The following is a 24,087-nucleotide window of genomic DNA, read 5'->3' on the forward strand; positions in this document are numbered from 1 at the left end:
GAACGGTTGCAGCTCTCCGTACTGCCAGAAAAACGGAGTTGAAGCAATACAACATATCCTCCCACTTGTATGAAATACTACAAAATATTTAAGGCTAGTGTACTTTCCACAGCACCCCACCAGCAGTCACGCAATAAAGTGATAATTATTGATATTCCTACAGTTTCCAGGGAAATTGAAGAGAATAATAAAATACTCTATTTCTATTACATAGCTAACAACCTAGCTTATGATTTATGATCATATTTCAACAGTCATTCAAAATAAAGAATCAGCAGAATAAATTATTCTGTTTTATAATGAGTGATATATATAAGAAGTATTGTGGGTCTTGTCAGTGTTTCTTCTACATATCAAGAAAAAGAATAAGTATAGAATAAGGAGACGGTCATCACTTTATTGCCTTTACTTGCCTTTTTCTAACTAATTAGGTAACTGAGAGAAATCCCCTCTATAGAAAATTCTGATGTGATTTAATAAGGGGGAGGGGGGAGAAGAAAAACACTTTCTGCAGAAATTTCTTTGCTGCTACTCGTTTTGCTCCTTCATTTCCTCCACCCTTCTCCACAAAATAATGATTCACCTAACAGAGAATGTTTCCTCTCACACCTTTTGGGATAATAAAACACTGTCTGAATATCTCATGTGCCCTCTGTATTAGAAATGAGCACTTTCTATCTGAAAAGAACTATGCAGAAGATCAGGACTTGCTTTTCAGCCTTGGAGTTGCTGGGTAGCTAGTTATTTGTTAAGATTATGTCATTATTATATATGCAATATTCCATCCATAACCTCTAGATACTTCTAAACTCTGCTGTTCCACTACAGGAATTTATAATTGGACTTGTGATCCTAAGTGTAGCTAGACATGAAACAAACATGATATATGGTATAACTATCTTGTAAAAAAGCCTTTCCATAAAAGGTGCTGCATATCAGCACACCACTGTTGTACAATCTGACATACAACATCTCTCTCAACGTTTCAAATAATCTTTTAAGACTGAAGAATGACTACTACTCTACAGACAAGTACATCTTTTCTCACAAACCCTCTGCTGTATGTCAAGAAAGGGTCAATGTACTTTTCAGGCATTTCCCTTTAGAGAATCACAGCTTTCTTTCACATAGGCTCTTTGGCAGAAAGCGATGGAGCTCACTGAAAAGTCCCTCCAGACTTTTAGTGTTCTTATCAAAGAAAAACAAGTCGTTTTGATGCAAGTTTTTCTTCTCTTTGAAACGAAAAATCGTGTCTTTTCATATATTACTTATTTCCCTACTTTTTCCTATTTTCTTCTTCTTGTGCTTGTTCAACTTTCTTCACTGGAATAAAGAAAAATACTGTTTCCCTACCTCCTTTTCTCGCATTTAAGAAAGCAATAATCCACAGAAACTTTTTAACAGCATACTGTCCTGGGTTCAGCTACAGCAGTCATTTTTTCTCCTTCTTAGTAGCTGGTGCAGTGCTGTGTTTTTGACTTTCAGCCTGGGAACAATGCTGTTAACACCGATGTTTTTAGTTGTTGCTAAGTAATGTTTACTCCGACCAAGGACTTTCTCAGTCTCATTCTCTGCCAGGGAGGAAGCAGGGGGGAGTGAGCGAGCGGCTGTGTGGTTCTGAGTTACAGGCTGGGCTTAAACCATGACAGTTCTTTGCCTCCCCTCGCTCCCGGAGGGATGGAGAGGAGAATCAAAAGAATGTAACTCCCACGGGTTAAGAGCAGTCCAGTAACTAAGGTATGATACAAAACCACTACCACTACTACCAATAATAACGATTAGGGAAATAACAAGGGGAGAGGATACAATTGCTCACCACCCGCCGACCGATACCCAGCCCAACCCGAGCTACGATCTGGGCCTTCCAGGTAACTCCCCCATTTGTATACCGGGCATGACGTGCTGTGGTATGTAATACCCCTTTGGCCAGTTTGGGTCAGGTGTCCTGTCTCTGCTTCCTCCCAGCTTTCCCTCCTCCCTGGCAGAGCATGACACTGAGAAAGTCCTTGGTCGGAGTAAACATTACTTAGCAACAACTAAAAACATCGGTGTTATCAGCATTGCTCCCAGGCTGAAAGTCAAAAACACAGCACTGCACCAGCTACTAAGAAGGAAAAAAGGCTGCTGTAGCTGAACCCAGCTCACATACAAAACCATTATTTTCTTTTCCTTTCATTCCAAACAGGGTCTTTTCCCCCTCAACAATTCTGTTAAGTGGTTAACCAGAAGGTGAATTTGACATGCCATTTGACATCTTTCAAGCTCCAGGGTCCAAAGCTCTTCAATTAATACAAAGTTCTTCTCAGGATAGCCCTCTGCCTGCCCAATTCTCCAGTGAACAAGCAGTAGAAAGGGAAACAATCATCACTCACCTGAACCATGCCTAGTTTCTTGGAAAAAACGTGTGTCATGCAGCATTTTATTCAATAATTTCTCAGTTCTTCTTGTTCTTAAATAGTAAGACCAATAATCATGACACTGGAGCATTGTTAGCACATCTCTGACCACCTGTAAACACTATTAGGATGTGTTTCTACTATCCTCAATCCTACCATTCCAAAGTAAACCATCTGAACTGAAAAACTGACAAACAAAATAAATGGTGAGAAATGGCTTGAAGCAAAAAATGAGTCAGTAACAAAGTACTAGCACTTTCTGTGACAACATACTCAGGCTACTGCTATAGTTTCCAGCAATTGAAACCTCCCTCAACTTTTAAGAAACAATAGCTGTTATTCAAGTGAGAAATACTTGTTATGATTTATAAGCTTTTGGTCCCTCTGTTACTGGTATTAGGTTTCATTTCACAGCAATTTTAGAGGTGAACTGTGCACTATCTTATGCAAGGATGTATTAAACACTGCTGATGGTTTAACAAGGGTTAGCTCATTTACTTAACCACCTATGTGATTAAAAGAAAAGAAAATCAAGTCTGTGACAGACAATTGTATGTATGCCTGCATGTATACAGGGACAGTTGCCTACTGTCTTCAGTAGATGGCTGCACAGCTACAAACGGGTTTAACGCTTATCCTAAAAAATAGCAAATACGAATCTCTGTTTCCCTGACTGTAGAATAAGGAGAAAGCAGACCTTAAAAAAAAAATAAAATAAAATAAAAAAAGCCTTATGCATCATGTTACTATTTTAACTGTAATTTAACTCCAGTTCAAATGAGTTCATTAATCATTAGCTTGTTTTTTCCTCAGAAATTCTTTGTACCACTTTCCATTCTAAACAGAGTGCAAACAAGGACTTCAAAAGAGATGCTTGCTGAGAGATCAGAAGTCTGGAATCCATTCACATTTGACTTTCAGTGGTACTGTACTCTTGAGTGAATCATTGTAGGAGTGCTGTTTTGTTACCCATATAAATCCACTGGACTAAGAACACCAGCAAGTACAGAGATAGCATTACTCCACACTCCCAGCATGGCTGAACAACAAAAAGAACACTGGCAGACAGCATTAGCTTTGGCCCTAGATCAAAAGACCTGGCATTTAAGAAAGCTAACAGACTGAATCTGATCTTTATTTTCACAGGATTAGCATGAGCTTGTACACTAATATAGGCCTATAATAGGTGTAAGAGGTAGCTATATCCCTTTGCTGTACTGAGATGTAATTCGTCCTCTGCATAATAAACATCTCTTGCTAGCAGCTTAACAATTTGCCTTGCTATACCTAGCAAGGTGGCATTGAAATAGACTATTTATTAAAGCAAAACCAGTTTAATCTTAGGCTTCATCTTCCATCCAGCACCTCCAAAGCATTTTATGAAAGAAAACACATAGCCTGTCCAGGTGTATAAACTGAACCAAATTCTGTTCTCACAACAACATGCAAACTGGAATCAAATCCACTTGACTCTGTATTTATAAAAGCAAAACAGGTCGTGGGGGACTATGTGTTAAGCATACAACTGTATAACAAGGCTGCTGCACTCAGCAGTGCCTTACTGACTCAGTCTGTGCTAGCCACTCTATAAATGTACAAAACCTCTTTGGAACTGCCCCTGCCTCCATGTTCGAAATACAGTAATCATTCCTAATACTGTTATTTGGGGAAATAAACTGACAGCACAGAGAAAACTCCCATCTGCCACGTTTAAATCCATGTTCACTGCATCTTAGAAAATGTGCTGCAGAGTCAGAAAATTTTCAGAGGAAAGTAACATGCCAAATGAACACTTTGGAATAATTTCTGTACAGGCAATAGCTAGGCAAGCAGTCCCTGGCCTGAACTTAGGAGGGACGTGACAAAGGTCTATACATATCTGTATCACTGACAGTGTTTAGAAATTGATTTGTTGTTTCTTCAAATGGAGTAATTATCTTGCATCAGATTAAGCCATCAGAAAGAAGGTTTAAAACAAGCAGAGGAGCTAGTTTTTCTGTTCAACGTATCGCTAAAGCTGTGGAATTTCTTCCCAAAGGATGTTTGCAGAGGCGGGAGTATCACAAAGCTTCAAGGGCAAGTTGCGCAAATTCATGAAGAGAAATGAGTTTACCATCATTGAATATAAAGATTCAGAAAGGTCCTTCCTTCCTTTTAACCACTGGAAGTTCAAGTGGTGGAAGCACTGGGAGACTGCTAGGAAGGAAGATCATAATGTTTGCTCCAATCTACTACCTGCCCCTAATCATGACCATCCCCATGTCGATGGGATATTGGGCTGGACAGAACCCTTGAGCTACCCTCTATGGATATGCTTTACATTCTTATGTTACATTCATCGCTCACTAGCAAAAAATAGCTATAAATTTTGTTACACATTCAGCCTTGCCACTCACTGTGGGGACACATTTTTAGTAAAGTATTCATACGAGACTGCATATGTCTCTGTAATCTGTTGAAAACTGCTGGAGAAACAAAAATCAACCCCCGATTAACTGGTACCATTCGAGAACCCTTCTGCTCTTATTTCACTCCTTTGTTGCACCCCAGATTCAAAGAAATGCTTAACATTTTCTAGAATCTGCAGAAAAATTCAAGGCTTACAGAAAAGCTATTTCTCAAAGTATGTGTTCTTAAGCTACTCTCTATGCTTTTGATCTGACTTACATGGTAGAACCTTATCTAGCAAGTATACACCACAGGCAAGATTATTTTTTTAGGACGTAGAATGTACGATCCCTATTATTAAAGATATAATAATCTGTTAGTGACACTCAGGCCCTTCTCTTTTTTTCAGATCAGATCTTAGGTTTGCCATTTTCATTTCCATCTAGGCACTGGAAGGAGAAGTGAGCTTTGAAAACGTGGAATACACTAAAGATTTAAGTATTATAGAATTTACCACCTAATCTGCTAGAGTATAATTTCACAACACAGCTGAACATACTTGTATCCCAAGGAATATAAATTTTCCATGGTTATGATATCTGGAAGTCAGGAATGTGGGTCCGGGATGCACAAGTTCTGTAGCTACTCCAGTCTGCTCAGAGAGGCCACACACATTTGGCAGAAATCAACAAGCACCCACCTTAGCAAATCCAAACACAGCAAAGACTGTTTTGACTCCTTTCCCTTTGAAGATTAATCCTCATCAAATATGCCAGAACATTTCCTACACGTTTGCATAATCTATGTTGGCATTTTCAAAATTAATATAGAGAGGAATAAAGAAATACAGATCCTATCCCAACTACTCAGCCCTGCAGCGTTTAGTGCTTCTTTGGCAAGCCTAAACTCATACCCATCTGCCAGAAAAGCAATCTGGCCACTCAGCAAGGTGAAACCATGCAGGCAGATGGCGCCCAATGACAAACTGTCAAATGCAAATAACTGATTTCCAAAGAAATACCTCGTAACGGCAAACACCTACTAATTAGGCTGGATAAGCCATTCCAAAGATATCCTACCTATTCATATCTATTGGCATGATGAAGACTTAAATCATACTTCTGGGCACTTTGCCCCAATGCCTCCTTTTCTGCTCAGACAACCATTTGAAGTATTCTTAGCATAAAGGGTTATTAGCATTATATTTAGTGCCCAAACAATTACATGCATTTGTTTAAAAAATGAACCAAACAAACAAAACTGGCCATTAACTTCTGAGTTGCAGAACCAGGAAATTTACTTGAGTCAGATAAAACACTGAAAACCAGCAATTCTGTTTACTGAAAAAAATACTTAATCTCCTTAAGACATATTTTAAAGTTACGTAATAATAATATGAAGGCAAGGTCTACATTTATTTGTACACATATTTCTATAGAAGACAGTGGGCTGGATCTTCCAGCATCTCAAACACAAGCCATTGCATAGATGAATTTTTCCATTAGACAACTGTAAGAAGAGTAATTGAGTCCAACATCTGCCCTACATAGCACAAGTCAGTGCCAAATAAGTCATATTAGCTGAACGCTTATCAGTGCTGATATTCACATTATAAAGATTAAGAGCCACAAATAGAAAATTAATAAGAAATAATTTTGCATATTCAAACCTTCAGCCTTATCTTTAACAGGTAAGTGTTTTCAAGTATTGAAAGGCAGTACCCCTGGCATGGCTCTGGGGGGAGAAGAAAACACTGGCTTCTATGACAAAAATAGAATATGACAGGATTTGCTGTTGACTAGTTTTGTCCACAAAGTCTCAGTCAACATATTTACAGTCTCTGTGATTTTGTAATATAACTGTTAACAGAATAAATTCACTCAAGTGCTAAATTTGTACGTTTGCTCCTAGAACACATGGGTTTTGAGTCATAGTGATGGTTGTTTTGCTCACCCCTTCTGGAAAACTTTGCCTTGGATATGGCTTGCAGGACAGTGAGATAGTGTGCTGTCCCAGTTACATCAACTCCATACCTAGATAAAGGCAATCATGCTGCAAGACAGAAGAAAACAAACTTTTTCCCTTCTGTCAATTGAAATATATTAAGGGAACCATAAAAATCACAAAATACAACTTGCAGCTCTAAAGGTTATAAACACATCACTGAATTCACTCACATTGCAATCAGAAATGAAATACAAAAATCTGCACCAAGACTCTGCCTGCACAAAGCGTTTAACAAAAGGAAAACAAAAGGACTGGGAAACTCCATAGAAGTAACTGTCCATGTGACAGCAATTATATCTTTCAGGGGCCTCCTATGTATACTCTGATGAAAAACAAGCATCTACAGGTAGCTCTGTTCAGTGATTAATCCTTTAAAGCTTCAGAAGAGGTAAGTTTAGGTGAACACCACTTCCAGTTCATTTCAAACCCAAGCTCAAAAGGAAACCTTTGGCCTTTGGTTAGAAACATACTGGGAAAAAAGCTAAACCATGATTTATCAGTCTTCTTTATTCTGGACTTATTTAGCAGACTGCCCAAGAACAATGTTAATTCCTATTCACTGACAAAAAAAAGATTCTACTGAAAGAAGAATGAAAATGGGTATCTTTACAGTAGATTCAAAAAATGGGTACACAGAATTTCTAGCTGCTGAACAAACACAACAGATTTCATACATACATACACAAGGATCAGGTAATTTTTATTTTTTTTTTCCCCCTGAAGTGATCTTCAATCTTTAATATTTTCTATTGAAGGACAAAATGATATATATTTTTTTTTACAGTAATTTTGTCTGATGCTTTCTGAAGTGCCCCACAATGAAGGTAAAGGATTCTTCCCTCCCACATTATATGAGCAGAATAGGAGCTTTAAAGAATTTCACTGGAGGTAGTGAAATCCTGACATAATAAATTCGACTGAAATTCACAGTACATTCATCTTTCTATCATGATTTCACCTGGGACAGTCACAGTCTGCTTCCTGCATGCTTTCCCATGCGTGCACAGTTCCAGAAGGATGGAAAGGCAACGCAATACACAGAACTTACATTCACAGCAGGAAAGAAGCTGCCTTCATCAAGCAGCATTTCTACCACCTGCTCCCTGGAGATACCAGAAAGCAAATTCTTTCTACTTAATGTAAGGCAGCTAATATTAATGCTACAATAATAATGTACAAAAAGTCTAGCTTGTACAAGCTAGTAAATTACAGGCTCCTTAAACACTGGCAAACAGGAATCTTAACAATCATGAGTTTAGAATTACAATGAAATTGTAAGCTGGCACTACACATACATTCCTAGTATTTAAGATATATAGAACCTTTACTTACATTGTAGAACTCAGTAAAACATTTGGCTGGAAACATCCTCCAAATTTTACTAAGGTATTTAAAGCACAAATAGGCGACAAAGTGATCTCCTTCCTGAAATCCTGTATGTTAAGCCTGAACTCAGCAAGGATTTTTCTTTTCAAGTCTAAAAGTAATCATTCCCACTGTCAATACCAAACAATTTCCATTTGTTTTACAGCAAGCTCAGTACTGTAGGTAAAGAGCGAACATCTCAATTCACAGTTGCAGATTTTAATATTACTTGCTTACCACTGTTTATTCTTACTGGACTTCATATATATTCATTGAGATTTCCATAACGATGTTCAAGGGTTTTTAATTTATGAAGATCCCTCTTACCAAGAAACTGCCGTGGTCACAGGTTAGCTCTCTGAAAGCCCTCCCAAACTTTTCTGACTACCTAGCCTGTGTTTTTATTTAATGTGCACATACACCTCTAAATATCCATTCTGTTTGTGAAAGCTGACTACTACTACCTACTAGCCATAAGCTTGCATAAAGAATATGAGCCCTTTGCCACACAACTGGGCATTTATTTCAGCTCTTCTTAATCTAGGGGTTCTTATGGAGTACACTTCATGACAACAATTTTGATCCCATACACGTGACTATGCAGTTTCTTTAGTATCTTACTGTAAAGCACTTCTTCATGCAAATTGTGGACTTCCCAAAACCAGGTCTCTGTTAGCTACTACTTTATTGACGAGAAATTATGGAACCTTAGAAGCAAGGCAAGATGCCATTCTATGATCACTGATTTAAGAGGTCTTGCCTAGCCAAAAGATTTATCTTCAGTATTTTCAAAAGTGTCCTTCTGTTTATAAGAGAAAAAAATAAATTAAAAAATGCAAAAAGTGTCCACAGTCAAAATATTATTATTTAGACTTAGAAATGTTGTAAAAAAAAAATATATATATATATATATATAAAATAAAGGATGTAAGATAAATATTTTCATTCCATTTAAAAACATGCTGCATCCTCTTTATGGATACCAGTTCCATACAATCACAACGATAGCAGTAAGATTCATATACATGGGGTGAACCCACTGTTCAGAAAGACAATTAACAACAAATTCGAGTTCTGTAAACATGTTATTGAAAATGTTTATTTTTCTCAGCACCAGAATTATAAGCAATGTCAATTTAAATAAATGCAATGCCCAAAGACTAGAATTAGCAACTAGTTTCTGTATGTGATGCATGTATCACATCCAGTACATTCTTGATGCTTTCTACACAAACCTCTTCTTTCTGATGCTTCATAGAGGCTTGCTTCCATATCTCCTCAAACCTTTCATCTGAAATGTTCACACCAATGTTGCGAAGAATTCCTGCAATCTACAAAATAATAGAATTTGTGTAATTCTGGTCAGATTTTTCTTTCAAGCATATAGAGTCTGGCTTTTGCATATATTAGCAATCTCTACCTGCCAAACAATATTTTCCCACTCTTAAATAAAAACTACAGACCACATCCTACATCCTTAACCAAAGACATTCCTATTTAATGAAATCTGAATCTTATTGGGATGAAAGCTGTGGTGCACAAAATTGTCTTTAGTTAATAAAGTAATGTTGATGCAACTTCAACACTGGAAAAACCAAACACAGAAGATTCAGGGAAAAATAAATGTTTTTTAAAAGCTGTAAGTCAAGTCCTTTTTATCCATTGTATTTTTACTGTTCACAGTTACCAACATAGATCATATTACTTCCTGTATTTCACAGCAAGAGTACTATACTCAAGATCTTCAATTTGGTATAGAGAAGTGGGTCAAGCGACTAAAGTGAAATGGTTCACATCAACTTTAGGTCTTGCTGTAGTTCTACACCAAAGCAATTCAGCAGAAGTATTTTTTTTTCCCATGTTTTTTCACTTGGATGCTTCCTGCTGCATGCCTCGCACGCTGACCTGTTGACTCATTAGAGGAAGACGGCTTTAGAAGAATATTGATGTAACTTGCACCTTTGTTAGTATAAGCAAACTTTTGGCTTCTTCATCTGTATCGTGTGTGTACATGTGTGTTACATTAATGCTCTGGAGATTTTATGCATGCTTCGGTAAAGACCTTTAACACAGTCAAATCAACCTTGTTTTCATCTTTCTCTAAAACTGTCTTTCGTATAAATACACGCCTGATTCACAGTACAGCAAATCTACAGCTTCAGCTTAGCCAATAAATCTAAGACAGTTTATGCCAGCTGAAATTACAAGAGGAAAACATGAACTAAATTTTGTTTCCTTAGGCATAGGTGTTGTTTCAGTTAAATCAATAACATTACTCATGAGGAAAACAAACCAGATTTGATCTAATGTCTTCAACAAGCTAGCAAAATTTAAAAGTTAAACTAAAAGTACTATTCCATTACTGGATATCACTCCAAGGAAATAAAGGACTACATGCTCTCATAAATTGGCTTCACCACATTAAAATACAACTCTGCCCTGACTCATCAACAGCCATAAAATAATCACTGACTAAACCACAGATTTACAGATGGGGTTAAACTGACCCTTACCTACTATTAGCATGATCTTATTGAATATAATTACACACTATTACTCAGTTATGTAATTTCTGTTCTCTTCAGTAGACTGGGATGAATTCCAGTAAAGAAAACAGCAGGCTCTAGAACTATTTTGTTCTTCTGTAACACAGAGTCACTTCATGAAACTGTTTTCTACTGAGAATTTGCATTCATTTCTAAGAAACGAATGCAAACGAACCTGGCAGTATTAAATGACTCTAGGCTTTCATGTAATAATTTTATTACCTACTACATGTTTGAAAATATTAATGCTCCATATCAAAATAAATTAAAGACCATCACTAAAATACTGAAACATGAGTATAGGGTGATCTAACACACTCACAGGTGGTTCTGTACTGAACTCTGCATAGCCCATAGAGTCTGCAGTGGAGTATGACATCTCAGGCAACATTATAACTTCAAAGAGTGCCTGACAGGTATAATGGGCTTCTCAAGGAAGCATGAATTCTATTTACTGTTAGCTATATTCTTCATGCACAGATTTCCCACTTCAGAGCTAGATTATAAAATGGTAAATGCTCACGTATACAACACACTGACAAGCCATTTTATGGACACATATAAAACACGACACCAGACCTTTTACATCTCCAGCCACTAACTAGCAACATGCTTTTCTATAAAATGCATACTCAATTTCCAGATTCACTAGTAGAGAGGTAGAGGTTGTCAAGGCTTTTCTCACTTGAGATTGAAATTTCACATTTTGTTACAACTGTCTCATAAACTATCTTTCAGGTAATGAAGTTCTCAATATTTTTTCACTAGAAAATGCATAAAAATGTAGAAGCAAAAGAATAAACAATACTGACAAAGTAGAAAAGTTGTTTTAGCATTTTTGTGGGGTTCACAGCATTTGGACTGTGAAATAATAGGGTGGTAGCAGCGCCCAGAGATATCAGATAGAAAAATCACAGAGTCCCCACATCCTATCTTTCTCTTCAGAAATATGAGAGGACACAGTGTTGGGGTGTGACTCCCTCTTATCCTCTACCACTGTAAAAGTCCTTTGTAGATCTGAGCCTACGACCATGGCTCGGCAGAGCACTTAAAACGTATATTCAAACAGTTTGCTGAATTTGCCATTAGCAAAACCTGCATGTTTGTTTGAGGAGAGGCACCTTCGGTAAAATTTTCCACTTAACATCCCTCTGTGATAGAAGCTAGTTTTACACACCTGTAAAAATCTTACTTTTTTTTTTAAGACAGAGAATCATAAAATAACTTAGGTTAGAAGAGATCTTTGGAGATAATCCATCCAACCACGTAATCAAAGCAGGACTAACTTTACCATTTACCATTAAACGATGTTGCTTAGGACCTTGCTCAGAAATTTGAATATGTGCAAGGATGGAAATTTCACACTGCCTTGCTCTTGTCAGACTCTTAAGCCCAGACTAATTACCAACCCTCATTCGACACAGCATTTGAGCATGATAGTAGCAACAACCTGACGTACTTCCTTATATTACTTACTGAAGTTGGATCTCAATAAAATTAGTATCTATCACATTTATGAATAATTTTGAATGTGAAAAGCATATATTTACCAGATAGTTGAATGGATGTAAAGAAAGATGGTAATACTGGCCCAGTGAGTTTTACAAACTCTTTATTTGATAATATGACTTTTCATTCCCACATGGCTAGAGGTACATTTATCTTGGAAGAATCATAGAATGGTTTGGGTTGGAAAGGACCTTAAGATCATCTATTCTAACCCTTCTGCCATGGGCAGGGACGCCTCACACTGGACCATGTCACCCAAGGCTCTGTCCAACCTGGCCTTGAACACTGCCAGGGATGGAGTATTTACCACTTATCTGGGCAACCCATTCCAGTGCCTCACCACCCTCACAGTAAAGAACTTCTTCCTTATACCTAACCTGAACTTCCCCTGTTTAAGTTTGAACCCATTACCCCTTGTCCTATCGCTACAGTCCCTGATGAAGAGTCCCTCTCCAGCATCCTTCTAGGCCCTCTTCTTCAGACTATTCTGAAGAAATGTACTGTACCTCTGCCTTCGGTCTTGTTCTTAAAAAGTCTTTTTCATACACTCCCTTTTGACTGAAGACAGAAGGGAACAATAATGCATAAGCACTGGCATCGTCACCATAATTAGTTCTGTCACTGAGGCGGCGAATTCGAGGAGCAGGAAGATCTGAATGAATACTTGGAACACCACGCACTGGACAACCTGTGGAAATCAATCAACAGGCAGAATGGAAAAGCCTGTATGTAAAGACAGTGCCAAGGAGGAAAAAAACATTTTGTATGAAATAAGAACAAATTTGATACTTGGTCACATATAGGTTCAATAACAAGTCTTATAATTTTCTTCCTCATCTCTTTTTTTCTATTTTTAGAATTTCTAGCTTCAGGTACATCATGAAGCATGACAGCAGGAAAACTTGCAGTAATATTCTAGTACTTACCCAGAACTTCCAGATGAAAATGTTTTTAGGTGATTCCAACACAATATTGTTGTAAAGTTACTAGCTTAATTTCTCAAAGACATCTAGATTAACTATCATGTTTTGAATCGATTAACCATGCAAAATACCCACGTCAAGCAACTTCCAAGCCACAATCCTAAACAAGCTTAGTTTAGATAAATTAATTCACTACTGTACGTTAGTAGAACCTGTAGCAATATTTTTTCAACTTGTTGCTGACTTTGTCTTAAATAATGCTCAGAAGTGAGAAGTACCATTCACCGTACTTACAGGTTGTTGGGAGACCACCTACTACAGCATTGTACTGAGAAGAAGTTGTTTGATAATTTGCAAATACATGATCTGTTGGTCTTGTAAGTATTTCTGGAGTCTTTTCTGAGCTTCCCAGTTCTTTTAACACAAGATCTTGCTGCTTCAGCTCCTCATTTATCTTTGTGTCTTCAGGCAGAAAAAGAGCATCCATTTTTTCTGCTATAAGCAAAAGTTATGGTACAGCCAAGACTTATTATCAGCACATTATAGACTAAGACGTAAAAATCATTGCTTAAATCCTTGAAAAACTGTAAAGTAGGTAACATAATTAATCTGCATTTCTGATAAAGATTCTAAGACATTTTTTACTTTCTCCTAATTTATGCGACATTCTCAACACCCAACACAGAACTCCAGGGTTCTGAAAAACTCTTTGTATTTGAGGCTCTGTCAGTGGTAGGCACTCTCTAAATCCTACCCTTGTAAAGGAGCACCCAGCCAATGACAGCAATGTCCTTTCAATAGCTATTATAAGAACAAGATCATCTCCACAATTTCCCAGTATTAAGTCATCTACCTTTTGTAATTATTTTTTCTTCAAACTCTTTAACAGCTGTTCTGTTTTTCCAGTTCAGAAAGTTTCTGAACTCCAAATAATTAATCAGACCATCTTTATCCAAATCACAACAGTCAAATAAGGAATCCAGGAGCTCATCATCTACATTCAGACTGAGCTGAAAACAGGATTTTCATAGGCTGTCCTTGTCTATCATTCCATCACCATTCTATTATAAATAAAACAAAACACTTGTTACAACAGCCATTATAAAATGGCTCCATCAAAAAGAACACATACACATTCGTGTTTACATATATATATAAATATAGCACCAGACACATCATTTCAGAAGAGTAAAATTGCTGAATACAAAAAGAAACCCTTAGTAATTCAGAAATTAAAAATCTGAATATAAAAGTGTCAAAAAATAATTTTCAACTTAATACAACGATTTGAGAGTAAAAGAGTGTGACAGAGTATTATGACAAGATAACAATCTGATCATAAATGTTGAGGCAAAGCCTCAGCAAGATTTCTTTTGAAAGTGAGGCATCAATCATTCTGTATACATTACAATTTATGTTGTATATGAAATGTCAGTTATACGTTTTCTTCCAGAGAGAAAAAAAGATTTGAAATTCTGCTGCTTGGAGACTCGGTCAAAAAGTATAGCTTGGAAGAAAATATGAACATAATCCCTTCAACTGTTTTTCTTTTAAAAAGAAATACCAAATTTTGAAGAGCGAAAACTGCTAAGATTATTTCTGCTCACATGCCCCTTGCTTGCTGTTTGGATATACCTGGAAGGCTGTAAATACTGTTGTGTTTAATTCCACAGCATATCACAGTAGATTGAACATAGAATAACTATTAAGCTACCTTGTCTTTATAGTCTTCATCTATACTTGCCTTGCTAAGCTTGTGTTTCTTCATGTCTGTATCTCCACAGCATGGAGCGCTGTGTCACACATTCCTTCACATTTATACTTCTTCAAAGCACTAACCTTATCATAATGCCTGAATGCTTCTAGCAGCATGTCAAAATTCTCATAGTTAGCTTTCTTCAAACTCTGCCGAACTTCAGTCAAAAGAGTTCTCCCTCTGTCTTTACCATGGAGGATCTCACATGGAACCCCATGGTGAATAAGATCAGCAACTCCTACAAAAATGAATACTTCCTCAATTAGTTGTGCATATACAGAAAACTGACACTTTTTAAAAGGAAAATTTCAGTTTCAAGATGCTGATTTTAAGCACTGCTAAACATCTGATACATTTCATTAAAAGATCAAACAGTCCATATGATGATTTCTCTACCCATATGCAGTAAATATCAAACTTTTGAAATATTTTAATTTCAAATTAAAATATTTGGCTTCACAAATCCATCCACTGATTCCAAAAGCTTCTGGCAGCAGAGAGGGTTATCAATGTCCAAATAGTTGAGAACAAAGGAACATCTATTGTTAATCTGTCACTTCCTGTCTGTTGTATCGCGGTTCTTACCAGAACCAATGTGAAAGTCAATGTAATATTTTAGATAACTATATACCATTGATTTCTAGAAAAACAATCCACTATTTTTGTGTTACTTTTCCCACTTTCTACATATCCTAAGTTTATTAGTATTTTTAAACACTTTGGCACACTGAGCTATAGTCCTCCTCCAGGTCCCCAAGCACCAAGGTCACTTTCTGGAGTGGAATTTCATTCAGAGTCCAGTAACAAATATGAGTAGCCCATCTAATCCCCTTCTAGCAGAAATGGACATACATTTTCTATTTGTTAATAATGAATTTTTTTGTTCAGTTCCTTCTGCTGTTCCTTATAGGACAAGCATACCTACATATTTAAAATATTTAACTTTATTACACTACATGGTAAAGCGTGTATAAATGTATAAATGCAGAATCTGAACAAGCCTTCTCTGGTCTTGACTTATTTAATAACTTTGAGCCACTTCCCCTTTTTGCTGCCTGTTCGCTATGTTCCCTAGTTGTAAAACACAATTTTAAAATACCATCAATCCCAATACTGACTATTTGAGTTGACTTTCAAAATTTTGTCATAATGATAATACTTTTTTTATTTTCATTTCCATTTCCCGCCTCTCTGCTACCTTCAAAAACATATTCTTATTTACTGCTAATTATTTTTATGTTTTTTATAGAAATGCTGGAAAAATAATTGAGAAGAAAGACACCTCACTGATTTAAATAACCATTTTAACTTTGTCACTTAGATGTCAATATGAGTTTTCTACTGTTTCTCTATTTCTGACATTCATTTTTTTCTCACTAGCAATTTCACTTCATCTCAAATTTTCCCTCCAAAACTTTACTATCACTTTTAAATTTCTGTACCTTTCCCTGAAGATTTTGGGAAAATTATATACTATACAACCAACAGTAATTAATTCAGCATAGTTTCAACATGATAAGATTTTATTCTGCCCCTGAACTTACCATATTTATATGGACAGAGTGACACTCCAAATGTACGGTCTGAGGGAACATTCTTAGTTTCTGCTATACTGTTAATAAGCACATTCCTTTGTTAATTTTCAAATAGTTTAATAGCCAAAATAAACCCTGTGCTATTATTAAAAAATTAATTGGATCTGTTATATAATACGGGATGATACACATAGTTCACCTATGTTCACTGAAATTTGTTTATCAGTACTTTCTTTGAAGTCACTATTCCAGAAAAGCATCCCTTTATAAACCTGTTTGGAACATTTGCTGTCTGTAATATAACAGAACCAAATGTAAACATTAACATTTTGAACATATTTATACTCATTAAAAGGAAAAATATTCTATGTTAATTTTTTTTTTCCCTACGATGATAGAAATGAGTGAGAAAAGTCCTTGTAACATACTAGTAAAATAATAGGAATGTTTAGGACAAAACAGATCTCCAATTGAAATAATGTCTCCAAATAAACTACTTTTAACTGAAGTGGAATCACATCTCCGCTTTTTCACATGCAATTTCGTGTCTACCAAAACCAGAAAGCAAGCCGATATCCATCTGGAAAACTTGGCCCAGTTTTATTTACCAGAAAATTAAGATGCTGTTGGTGACATTAAAGATCTATTCGTCCATTAATTTGAAAAAGATGCAATGTTCATTTTATCTCTATGTTTAATAATTAAAACTGTCACATGAATCAAATCTCCATCAAATTTGAAAACAGAATCAGTACTTTGTTCTAAAATATAAACCAAACAAACATAAAAAACCACAACCACACAGAGATGGAAGCACTGTAATCTAAAAACTACTGTGTGTTTTTCTTTTCTCCTGTTATGCGCAGGATGTGGATGGTATAAAATTCACTAAATAAAATTATGTTAGTTTGTACTTGTCATATTAGTGCTGGGTTTGAGCTTGCACTGCAACCCATATTCTCTGACTGACTGACCATAGTGCCTCGTGTTGCTCACACTCCAGGTCTACTTCACAGCATTCTGGGACACAGTGAAGAGGAGAGGAGAAACTGGCTCATATCTGTGTTCACTCCTTACCAGGTACTATGGGCATGTCCTCCAGAGTCACATAAACCCATGATCTTGAGCTTAAAATTAAATTTTGCTACAAAATCAGTAATGTTGTTTGTGAGTCTTCAGATACGATTTTGCAGAAATCTAGAGCATCTGAAAAGACAGTTTTTGTATAGGTTTAGGAACCCTAAATTTGTGGCACAGCTGGATCCTGACCACACAGTACCTTAGGACTACTGTAGCCTTTCATAAGCACTGTTCTGTAAAACTAAAAAGCTGTTCCTGATCACCTGAGATTTAGAAGGCATTGCAATGATTCAACTGAGATTGAGACATGATGCTAGGTAACACCACAACTTAGTTCCATGTCCTTTTCCAAGGAAGTAATAAAGTAAGAATACAGGTGATGTAACAAATACGACCAAAAGTAGTGTCAGAGTAAGCAAAATGGTCAAGTCCTCAAGTAGGTGAAACATTACAGTTCTTTCAAACCTTCCTAACTACAAAAGACAGGGGAAATAAAGTGTTAGAGTGTGCTTGTAATTTGCTATATGTATATTTGATCAGTTCAGACACAGACCATTTCAACAGTAAGACTTCACTGCACAGACACAGTACAGCCCTCATTAGTAACTAGTGTACTTATCAGCCTAATAAGGGCAAGCAGAAAGTCCCTTATTGTAACTGAGTGGTGCAATGGAAGTACTGATTACACAATTATCATTTTTAAGCAAGACAGAAAGAGATACTGGAGACTTTGCAAAAATGAGTGAATTTTGTTCTTGGTTTTGCTTACATAAGGATTTTTCCAAGATGAGGCTGAAATCTTTTCCTTCAAATCTTTACTGTTTTGATACGATTTTTTCTGCTGTCTTCTTACAAATCATGACAATAACTCTCACACATATTTATTTAACAATACTCAACCATTTTTCAATAATATTAGAAATATTATATGTTAGAAGGAAACAGCAACCTCTGCAAGACAAACACAGATCTAGTAATTGAAAAATCTTCCCATTTAAAATCAAAAGCGTCTACATAATGCTAAAGACATAAAGTGTAGTAATATGCTAGAACTGATTTGGGCAAACTATTCTGAAAATTATTCCTTGCAATTTCTATTCAGTTTAATATAGCTATGGACAGTATTCTGAGATGTAAAATTATCTTCAAATATGAAGATTCACTCTTCTTGAGAACTCACACCACTATGTAACTAGTTAACTCTTTGCAACTTACGATTCCGGAGCAGAGTGCCAATTTAAGGATTTGGATACGTATCGCCCATCTTTAAAGTGAGGGGGTTTTATTCCATAAACAAAAGACTCACTGAAGTTTGGAGAGACATACTTCCTATTTATTGCTTCCCCTGTGGAAAAAGAAAGCATTTCAACCTGTATTTTTGGGAAGAAAAATGTACTAAGTCTCTTCATTCTTAAGACAAAACAATAAAGAAACAGAAGCAAATAACTAATTAACAATTCTGTTCAATTAAAGATAAGTAATTTGCATTCCTCATGTTTATTAAGTACTTATGAATAATCTCACTGTTAAAAGCGAAGATAAAAAGAAAAATAAAAAGCAAAAACTGCTTCACTGGTAAAATAGTTGGATGTACTTTTATGTCTGAATGAAGGCAAGCTCAACAGAATTAATGCAAAAATACTAGGTAGCCTAAGTAGTAAGGGTCATGCAATCAAACCACCTGATAATATCCGTAGCTGAGCAGAGACATGTACTGTTTAATTTACTATTTGTTAAAAAAAAAAAAAAGCTAAAAGGAAACAAAGTGGTTTTGAGGTGCTGCACTTTCAGATATACTCTTGCTATGTTGACTTCAATGGAAGTTTTGCCACTGACTTCACTGTAAACAAGATACTACCTAATTGTTCATGCATCTATTAATCCAGTCTTGCCTATAAAAGGAAATTTCACATCCAAGAATATCACATAAGTGCTCGCTGCAAGCACGTTTCCTGTCACAGAAAAAAATATAATTTTGTTTCTTCAATCTCTTTTCAATCATCTTTTGAAAAGAATGGCAATTAGAACTTTCAAAAAGCATTATTCACTGCACGCTTTCTAATAAGGGCATCCTCTGGCTCTAAGGCAGCTTGGAATTTTCATGTTATTGTTCAAAACTGGGGCACATAGTGACTTTTTTTTCCCTGATGTCTGTCTGGTTTTGTCTTGGCCTCTCCATGATTTTGTGGATGGAAGTTACAAAGGAGACAGAAACAGATAATGAACAATTCCACTAAAAAACCTAAGAAAGGTGTGAAATTGCAGAAATGAAATTACAAGTTTGGCCAATTTATAAAAATAGTACTTGTAGCAGAATCTCTCAGTGAGATAACACAGTACTATAATTTCACTTTTATGTAACTGCCTCCATATCAAATTTACATTACTACAACTGAAATACCTGTACTGCAGTTTCTCACATGTTTGGGCTATACCTACAAAACTGCTGGTACCAGTGCAATGGACAATTTTATTGTAACACTAATCTTATAGAGCAGAAATGTAAGTTTCTCAGCCTAAGTGGAAATGATGGAACTGGGAAAAATAGAAGTGGCTGCAAAAGTAATATACGTACTGGACTTCAGATTGTTGTTTGCCACTCTGATCCTGCACAGACCTATGAGATAAAGGGTAACCATCCCAGAGCAGACCACACAGGTACAGCCCCTAGAGGCTGAAGCAGTGGATGCACAGCCCACTCGAAGGGCAGAGAGAGAAGCCATGGGACAGACTCACAGGAAGGTGCTGTAGGCTGAGGAACCTGCATTCCAGAAAGCCAGTCAGCAGCCTGAAATTCCTTGTAACCAGAGCATGATGCTGAGCTCCCCATCAAAAAGTCTAGCTGCCCTGAAATTCTGTTCGGATCCTGACAAGAGAGGAACCAGAGGTGAAAGTACTGGAATGGGCTTTGGCTTTAAATCTGAGATTGCTCTCAGCGGCATAGACAATGCCAAACTCAATAAGCAACCAGGGCATCTATGAGTTTCTAGTTTCCTGGAAATACTTTGTTTTTCAAACAGCACCTAAAAGAAATCAGGCTTCCAACTCCTTCATTAAGTTCCTATACTGTCTAATGCACTCACCACAGAGTGATCTACATTTATAGAAACAGGTCATGCCTTCTCAGTTGCATGTAAGTATTTTCTTCACATCCTTACTTTTAAAAGGAATATTCTATTAATACAGTAATAAGAAATAATAGTTTATATCTCAGAAAATAGTTTACAGTAAGTGTTGAACATACAAAGAGGAAAAATTACCTTTATTTATATTAGAACTTTTTATCAGCTTTTGAACTTACCCACATAATAATCGCTGTGTGACACAATGTACAGATCATGTCCTTCTCTGGCTTCTTTATCTACTTCCTCAAAAGTTTTTGGTAGATTTATAAGCTTTCCACCTGATACATCTGGAAAGTAAGGAATAAATATACGGTTGGGGAAGGTAAGGGAGATGGGTGTTTTGTCTGGTTTATTCTTAATTTTAAACAGTACATTGTTAATGAATATGCTAATACTGTGGAAAAATGATACTTCTTACCACGTTTCTAGTCAATCTATAGGAATCTTACAGCATAATGACATGGGACTAGGGAAAAAAGTAAAAATCACAGAAACTGAGATAAACATAACTGTTGCAAGAGAGCTACATGGTCAACGTTTGCTCCCATCTATGGAAGACAGATTCACAGGTCAAGGTAGTATCTTTTATTAGCCCTATTAGAATAGTTGGGAAGGTAAGTTGTCAGCTACCTAAACAGTTCCCCAGGGAAGTCTCCAAAGACAGATCTGGAACACAGCCAAAAGCCCTACTAGCTACCAAATGTTCTCAGTTGCTTGTTTCTTTGTTACAACTGAAAAATACTAGTACATTTTTAAGCCTGTCAATAACTGCTATAAAAAAGCTTTCCGATTAAGCTGGAAATGCGGGAAGCATAGAACACATGCTAGATACTAAACTGCAGATTATCTTGTACTTAGAAGAAAAATGTTTTAACACTGAATTTTCCTACCTTGGATGGCATTTCAGACTGCAGCCTTTCTTTTCTTAATGTACATTATAAACTACAGTCAAATTATAATAATGACCAAACCTTAAGTATGAAAACAAATAATAACATCTCTGGAATGCAGTCTCCTGCTGCTTATGATTAAAAACATCTATTATCTACTGGTGAAGACTATCCTCTAAACAGCTACTCCCAATTCTGCTGATGCAATGTATCATAACAGTGTATTTTACTAATACAATTGTTATTTTCAGGGATTTTAACAATAATTATGTGATAAAAAACACCAATGATCTCCTCAGTTGAATACAGATTACAAAAATAATTTCTGAAGAATACACACAAAATGGTCTGACATATCCAAAACATCACTTTTAGCTAACAAAGTCAGTTTCAACTCAAACATAAGAAAGAATACATAATAATTACACTGAACCATAAGCACGTTCTCAGCAGTTCTCTTGACAAGAGCTCAACAGGTTTTACCTCTGTAATCAGTAAAGAAGAAAGCAGCAAAATTTGTGGGTAGAAGGCTGTTCACTAGCTTAAATGTTGAAATTACATGAATAATTCAGTAGTCATTGCAAAGTTGTCACTGGTAGAAGCCACTGAACTTGAAGTGTTTTCCTATTTCAATCATGCTAATTAAACCCTATTAATTGACCTCAGAATTCAGATAATCCACAATAGCAGTGAAACGCTGCAGTGTAAATCACTCAGCTGCGTAACTTTATCCCTGACTATGAAGAAATCAGTTGTTCTTATTAACAGCATTCTTAAGCAGTCCATTCTTAAACAAAAGTAAACAAGTCACATTCTTACACTGTGTGAAGGACGTGACTCTATGCCATGTGTCAAGTGAGATGCAATGTCAGGATCATCTGCTCTGCCGTAGAATATTCTTTCAACACCAGGAGCTGGATTTGTTGTATTTCGAAACTTTCGCACAGTAGGTGGAGTAATGGGCTACATATAAAGCAAAGCAAAAACAATTTTACACCAGATATTCACAGTGTATTAAAGAAAACATACTGCAGCCATTTCGGTGTGATTCCACCAAGGTAAGAACAAAATATGAGGATGTTTTAGGGCTGTAACATATGCATATGTTCCTGCAGATGCTGATCTTCTGAGCATATGGTTGACATAGTTCAGCCGAAATTTTATCAAACCAGCAACAGAAGTAATGAGAGAGTTGCTAAGTTTCAGTTATCAGGTTCCACCTTTAAGACAACCACCACTTCTTCATGTATACTTCATGAAGCTTCATTTATACGGCATTTATCAATTTCAGAAACCTTCAACCTGATTCACCATCAATGAAGCAATTTCAAAAATTATTTTAACCACCCATTTAAAGGGAGAGCTGTTATTCAAGGGATCCGTTTGTGTCTCAGTGACCTCTGACTCTTCAGAGGCAGGTGGGAAGAACAATTCTGAGCAGCATCTTTGTAAAAGACCTCCATCAGAAGTAATAACAATTCCTAATCATCACTATAATTGTATTACTAGGGAAAAACTGTCTGAACCAATTCTACTTAGCCCCATCTAAGAAAGCATGATGGATTTTGTAAAACACAGAGTTAAAAAGAACTGCCAGAAGTGTCTGACTTCCCACCAGCTATTCTCTATGATCCCATGTGACAAAAACTAACTTGGGAAAAAAAAAAAAAAATAGTAGTTTCTAAAGAGAAGGGAGGTAGGAAAAAACGAAAACGGTTTCACTCTTGTCTCAAAGCACAATCTCTAATGGGAAATCGTTAGTAAAGTTCCACAAGGAGCATCTGAAAAACCAACTCACCCTGAGTAAAACCTCAGTCAGGCAACCCGCAGCCGTATCGCCAGTGAAAAGCAACTTTCCAGCCTAAACAACACAATCAAAAATTAGGCATAACTAGGCAAACGGGGATCTGACACCTTGCACAAGATGTTTCTAACTATCCCCGCTTTGATAAAAGGGGGCAAAAAAGGAGCCACATGCATTGGGAGGGGTAGGGGGAGAAGGGGGTCGCAGGGAGAGGTGCCTGCCCGCCCCACATCCTCCAGCCTCTTCCTTCAACCCACGGCGAGGCCCCGGCCCCAGAAGGGCGCAGAGAGCGGGCAGCCAGCTCCGCGGCAACGGCGGGACCCGTTCGGCGAACGCACTCACGGCCGACAGCTCGGGAAACCAGTCGGTGAACCTCCCCTCGTAGACGGGCCGCAGCTGCCTCTCCATGGCGCCATGAGGCCGCGGCGGCCGTTTGCGCCGCTCGCTTGGTAACGGCGGCGACCGGCGCCACCGCGCCCCCTGCAGGCAGCGGCGGCGAGAGTGCTCCTGCAGGGCGGGGGGCCCCTCATGGCCCCGCCATTTCCCCAGCACCCACTGTCCTACCCCCTCACAGCCCTCCCGCCATCTCCTTGGCACTCCCTGGAGAAAGCATGGAAAGAAGTTGCGCTCAAGCTATTTTGTAACCCTCATGATATAAGAAAGCAATTAGGGTGCAACTGCGGAGATAGTATGTTTCTTAGAGCAATTATTGAAGTCCCTGAAAATCCACCAGCTTTCAGACAGGTGGCTTGGCTCTTTTTCG

The 24,087-nt window shown here is 37.1% G+C and overlaps 1 protein-coding gene across 1 annotated transcript; it reads right to left on the bottom strand.

The window, feature by feature from the left end:
- Nucleotides 1–9,228: 9,228 nt before the first annotated feature.
- EFHB (EF-hand domain family member B) lies at nucleotides 9,229–23,778 on the bottom strand. The gene is given in 12 exon segments (XM_030485234.1): nucleotides 9,229–9,487; nucleotides 12,718–12,899; nucleotides 13,429–13,629; nucleotides 13,988–14,195; nucleotides 14,974–15,128; nucleotides 16,435–16,520; nucleotides 17,971–17,978; nucleotides 18,720–18,850; nucleotides 20,807–20,984; nucleotides 22,340–22,483; nucleotides 23,319–23,381; nucleotides 23,667–23,778. Coding segments are annotated over 12 exon segments (1,587 nt in total). The 5' UTR covers nucleotides 23,733–23,778; the 3' UTR covers nucleotides 9,229–9,322.
- Nucleotides 23,779–24,087: the final 309 nt, after the last annotated feature.

The sequence above is a fragment of the Strigops habroptila genome, chromosome 1 (genome assembly GCF_004027225.2).
Source record: "Strigops habroptila isolate Jane chromosome 1, bStrHab1.2.pri, whole genome shotgun sequence".
Taxonomy (NCBI): Eukaryota; Metazoa; Chordata; class Aves; order Psittaciformes; family Psittacidae; genus Strigops; species Strigops habroptila.